Genomic DNA, 6,000 nt, shown 5'->3' with positions numbered 1-6,000 from the left:
TTACTCACGTTGGCAGCAGTGAAGGAGAGCCCGCAGGTTTTGGTAGCGGGCCTTGTCAGTAGCACTATATTGTCCTCAAAGCGAGCAAAGAAGTTGTTTAGTTTGTCTGGGAGCAAGACATGGTGGTCCGCGACAGGGCTGGTTTTTCTTTTGTTGCCTGTGATTGACTGTAGACCCTGCCACATACCTCCCGTGTCTGAGATTCACTGCTACACTGAAGGAACTTACATAACTGTATGTGTGGGTTACAGAGATGGGGTAGTCATTAACAAATCATGTTAAACACTACTATTGCACACAGAGTGAGGCCATGCAACTTATTTTGTGACTTGTTAAGCAAATGTTTGCTCCTGAACTTATTTAGGCTTGCCAAATTTGTAAAACATTCTAAAAACATAATTCCACTTTTGACATTATGGGGTATTGTGTGTAGATCAGTAACACAAAATATTTTAAATTCAGGCTGTAACACAACAAAATGTGGAAAAAGTCAAGGGGTGTAAATACTTTCTGAAGCCACTGTAAATATTTGGTCACACGATTCATTTTGTATACGGTTTCCTAGAAACATGGGATTGTTCAACTAACCCTTTGGCCCAATTTCCCCACTTTCCCCTACTGACCATAACTAAACACAGGTCACTGCTTTCAAATCAACCTTAAGTCATTCACCTTTGCATATCTTTATTTGATACAAAGTACACAGTTGTATGACAGGGAAATCAATATTCTGTTCAAAAGTGTAATTTTTTTAAAAGAAGACACCAAGAACATTATGTTCAGAACATATATTGATAGAATCTATAATTGGACCTGGAAAATGTGTAATTTCAGTAAATCTGCGTTAGTAAATTGCTATTAGTTCAGTATTGAGTGCTCCGTAAATTGCAGTTACCTGTAGTTGAATCAATAAAATACACAGTAATTATATCCTGTAGTCTACTTCTCCCTGTCCAGTGAATCGCAACACTCACAGCTGTTTCCTGCTTCTTCCAGCCAGCCAGTTTGGAGACATCATGTGATGCTCTATGTTTTGATCAGAGTGAGGGGGAAATGGTCAATGTGAGGAGGTGGTCACCGTGGCAGGGCTCGGACCAGGAACTCTGCTGGGGAGTGAGTGAACCCCAGGACACCCTCCAAACTGGGCATGGCTCCAGGGACCGGAGACCAGGAGAAACGCTGGAGCAAGGAGGAGAAGAACAGGAACAGTTCCATTCGAGCCAGATGCTCCCCCACACACGCACGCTTACCTGGAGAGACAGACACACACACATTTCATCTGAGGAGACACACACGCTTACCTGAGGGAGAAAGATATGTGACTGACTGGGTTTGAACCTGGATCATTTGTCAAAAGCTCAGGAGTGGCAGATATCCAAGTGGTTTGAGAGGCGAGCCAGCAACCGGAGGGTTCAACTGAACAAAATCTGTCTGGAAGTGAGCTGGCAACAGGAGAGTAGCTGGTATCAAATCCTAGATGCTATTGCCTACCGTTGTAACCCTGAGCAATGCACTTAACCCCCCAAAACAACAGCTCCCTGGGCACTCAGTGTGGAAGCCCCCCACCTCTCCAAAAACCTGTATACGTGTGTCTTTTCGGACGAGTTCTGATAAAAGCAGATGTCAAATTTCAGTTGGACCTTCTGTACAATTGACCCATAAAGAGCTCTTAATCTTAATGTTACGTTTTCCAGTCACAGGCAAGGTTACTCATCACACAACTTTGTAATAAAAACATGAAAACACAACCCACAGAGATCATAACCTGAGCAACAAACAATACATGTTGTACGGATAGTCTGTTGTATCACCTGCTGAGAAAGGCAGGAAGGCATCTCTCCTTCTGAACTGTCCTTCAGAATCCAGAAAGTGCTCTGGGTTGAAAGTGTTTGGAGTTTCCCACTCGTCTTTGTCAAACAGCACCGAAGACAGGTTGGTGGTGACAACCGTCCCCTGAATAGCACAGAGATATTGTAACTCACAGACTGCCCACATGCCCAGCAATGTGCAGGGCAGGACTATAGCCTACTATCCAGTTGTAGCAGCCATATGGTTAGGTTGGTACATTAATTACTAACTGTACAAATCATCCATGGATTTTGGTAGCTATTGTTTGTATTCTACTAGCCTTGAGAGCTGAATGTCACAAAAGTTCAGGGACAAGTATCATTCACTTGACACATGGAGGGACTCAGGACTGTTAATGCTGTATCTTACCTTGGGTATGAAATATCCCCCAAGTTTCGTGTCTTTGCTGGCCATCTTGGGGAAACCCAGCGGCACAATGTTTCCTATCCTCTGTATTTCATGGATGACAGCTTCTGTGAAGGGCATGTTGGGTCTGTCAGCCGTGGTGGGCTGGCGGGACTGTCCTATCACTCTGTCTATCTCAGCCTGGACCTTCTCTGGAGGGATAAAGGAGAAGGGATCAATCAATTGATCAATCAAACTCAGTGGTGCTGTGGAAGAGTTGACTCACCCTGTATCTCTGGGTAGTTCATCATGTAGACCAGGGCCCAGCGTAAGGTGGTGGCAGCAGACTCCATCCCAGCCTCGATCAGGTCCAGAGTACACACCACCAGAGTCTCTGTGTTGAAGCCAGCTTTAGGGTCCTCCTTCCTCTGAGAATGTTTAAGGAGAAGGTGGATTGGAATGTGTCAAAATAAAACAAAACATGACTTGTCTGTCTGGTAGAAGTGGTTTGCTACATTCACGTGATGTGTGTCTTTGACCTTTGTCTTAGTGTTGGCTACTATTCTGGTACCATACCTTGTTCATCTCTGTGAGGTATGTGTCTATGTAGTCCCGGGGGTCCTCTGGATCCCAGTCCTCCTGATGCTTCTCTATCTCTGCCCGCAGGAAGTCGGTGATCTGTTGGTAGTTGGAGTGGATGGTCTGGTGGGGACCAGGCAGGTATTTCATGATGTGTGGGAAGGCATCATACAGCTGGGACAGGAAGGGACAGAGTTACACATACAGATCAAGCTACAGGAGAACAGTTATGTTTATTTTCCTGTTTATACTGTATGTGCATAATAGTTATGATAAAAGGATAGGATTTTTCAGGTAATTCACCAAAATAGTTTTGCGAGGACAGGGACATGAGCTCTGACCACTGAGAGCTAGGCTCTAAGTTTAACATCCCATCTGAAGGAGTTAAGACCATTGACCAGCCAACAACTTGACACCCACCTGAGCCCGAGCAGTGCCGGATAATATCACAACCTCGTTGTCCAAGCGTAGGAGCTTCTGGAAGTTTTCATCGCTGTACTCGAAGCGATGGCCGAACACCACAGAAGAGATAATGTTCCCCACCGCGTTGTTCAGGATGTAATGGGGGTTGAACCCTCCCCCTGCATAGCCAGTATGTGTTACTGTCAAAGCTTGGATGGATTCTCTCATCAACTGTTGTCCTGCATGTGTCTTTATTATTTTATTATTATTAGTAGTAGTAGTAAGTTAAGTATAAGTGGACCAAAGGCACATGAAGGTTACACTTATTCTATAGGGGACACAGTTGACATGATATATTGATAGAGTGTGCAAGTATCAAGTGTGTTCTCACAATGTTATGACAGGAATGTGTACAGTACATGTCTGGTGTATGTCTACAGTGCAGTGTTGTTATTTCTATTAAATAAAAAGTAGTAACCCTAACCCTACATATACTGTACCGTATACATACCCTGCTCCTCTCTGAAGGCCTCACACAGGAAGTTGCTCTCCAGCTGGATGTAGTGCTCCAGTCCCTTCTTCCCTTCTCCGAAGAATCGCAGGTGGGTATGAGCAAACTTTCTCTGGCTCTTCCACATGAGACCGTTGCTTAGAGTGATACCTGAGGTCAGAGGAGAGGTGGAGATTAAGAGCCAGGTATTGGGTGGATCTCAATAGTCTAAAATATCCTTCATCTCCTTATCTCCTTTCCCCCATCTGCAGTGATAGGTGCATTGGGCAGGTGGAAAGTTAATTCCTGGTAGGCATCCTTTTTCAGCTATTTCAGATGAAGGAGAGGAAGTGAGGTAGGCAAGCATCTTTAGATTATTGACAATATATACAGTACCAGTCAAACGTTTAGACACACATACTCATTAAGGGTTTTTCTTTATTTTTACTATTTTGTACATTGTGGAATAATAGTGACGACATCAAAACTATGAAATAACACATGGAATAATGTAGTAACTAAAAAAGTGTTAAAGTGTTATATTTTATATATTTGAGATTCTTCAAAGTAGCCACCCTTTGCCTTGATGACAGCTTTGCACACTTGGCATTCTCTCAACCAGCTTAATGAGGTAGTCACCTGGCGAATGCATTTCAATTAACAGGTGTGTCTTGTTAAAAGTTCATTTGTGGAATATCTTTCCTTCTTAATGCGTTTGAGCCAATCAGTTGTGATGTGACAAGGTAAAGGTGGAATACAGAAGATAGCCCTATTTGGGGGAAAAACAAGTCCATATTATGGCAAGAACAGCTCAAATAAGCAAAGAGAAATTACAGTCCATCATTACTTTAAGACATCCGAAGGTCAGTCAAGTTTATTAGAGCTAACTGCACCTCAGATTGCAGCCCAAATAAATGCTTCACAGAGCTCAAGTAACAGACACATCTCAACATCAACCGTTCGGAGGAGACTGTGTCAATCAGGCCTTCATGGTCGAATTGCTGTAAAGAAACCACTACTAAAGGACACCAATAAGAATAAGAGACTTGCTTGGGCCAAGAAACACAAGCAATGGACATTAGACCAGTGGAAATCTGTCCTTTGGTCTGATGAGTCTAAATTTTAGATTTTTGGTTTCAACCACCGTGTCTTTGTGAAACGCAGAGTAGGTGAACGAATGATCTCTGTATGTGTGGTTCCCACCATGAAGCAAGGAGGAGGAGGTGTGATGGTGTGGGGGTGCTTTGCTGGTGACACTCTGATTTATTTAGAATTCAAGGCACACTTAACCAGCATGGCTACCACAGCATTCTGCAGTGATACGCCATCCCATCTGGTTTGTGGTTAGTGGGACTATCATTTGTTTTTCAACAGGACAATGACCCAACACACACTTCCAGGCTGTGTAAGGGCTATTTGACCAAGAACAAGAGTGATGGTGCTCCATCAGATGACCTGGCCTCCACAATCACCCAACCTCAACCCAATTGAGATGGTTTGTGATGAGTTGCCAAGGCAGCAGCTACTCTTCCTAGGGTACAAACATATTAAAGCACCTACATTACATATAAAACAGGACATCATATAACATTATTACACCACTACATATATACAATACAAAATGTTTAATACCACCATACAACAATATCACAATGTATGTATATGTCTGTACCTTTCTGTGTCTCTTCACAGTTCCCATTGCTCCATAAGTTGTATTTTTACCTGTTTAAAAAAAAATCTGATTCTACTGCTTACATCGGTTACCTGATGTGGAATAGCGCTCCATGTAGTAATGGCTCTATGTAGTACTGTGCACCTCCCATAGTCTGTTCTGGACTTGGGGACTGTGAAGAGACCTCTGGTGGCATGTCTTGTGGGGTATGGCTGTCCGAGCTGTGTGCAAGTATTTTAAACAAACAGCTGGGTACATTCAGCTTGTCAACACCTCTTACAAAAACAAGTAGTGATGAAGTCAATCTCTCTTCCACTTTTAGCCATGTGAGATTGACTTGCATGTCATTATTGTTAGCTCTCGGTGTACTTTTAAGGGCCAGCCATGCTGCCCTGTTCTGAGCCAACTGTCTTTTTCCTAAGTCCCTCTTTGTGGCACCTGACCACACCACTGAACAATAGTCTAGGTGCGACAAAACTAAGGTCTGTAGGACCTGCCTTGTTGATAGTGTTGTTACGAAGGCAGAGTAACGCTTTATTATGGACAGTTATGACAGTTTACAATCCGGTGTTACTCCAAGCAGTTTAGTCACCTCAGCTTGCTAAGATGTAGTTGAGGTTTAGGGTTTAGTGAATGATTTGTCCCAAATACAATGCTTTTAGTT

At 43.3% G+C, this 6,000-nt stretch overlaps 1 protein-coding gene across 1 annotated transcript in view; it reads right to left on the bottom strand.

Annotated features, from left to right (window-relative positions):
* Positions 1–667: 667 nt before the first annotated feature.
* The window catches only part of LOC109897972 (cytochrome P450 2J2), a 31,713-nt gene continuing 26,380 nt past the window's right edge, over positions 668–6,000 (bottom strand). The window contains exons 3-9 of the mRNA XM_020492675.2: positions 3,686–3,835; positions 3,193–3,353; positions 2,770–2,946; positions 2,480–2,621; positions 2,218–2,405; positions 1,812–1,953; positions 668–1,250 (exon numbers count right to left, since the gene is read on the bottom strand). Of these exons, the coding sequence (XP_020348264.1) occupies positions 1,075–1,250; positions 1,812–1,953; positions 2,218–2,405; positions 2,480–2,621; positions 2,770–2,946; positions 3,193–3,353; positions 3,686–3,835 (1,136 nt within the window). The 3' untranslated portion in view covers positions 668–1,074. The remainder of the gene's footprint in view (positions 1,251–1,811; positions 1,954–2,217; positions 2,406–2,479; positions 2,622–2,769; positions 2,947–3,192; positions 3,354–3,685; positions 3,836–6,000) is intronic.

The sequence above is a fragment of the Oncorhynchus kisutch genome, linkage group LG10, assembly GCF_002021735.2.
Source record: "Oncorhynchus kisutch isolate 150728-3 linkage group LG10, Okis_V2, whole genome shotgun sequence".
Taxonomy (NCBI): domain Eukaryota; kingdom Metazoa; phylum Chordata; class Actinopteri; order Salmoniformes; family Salmonidae; genus Oncorhynchus; species Oncorhynchus kisutch.
Note: the sequence above shows the minus strand (reverse complement) of the source record. Positions and strands in the feature narration are given on the sequence as shown.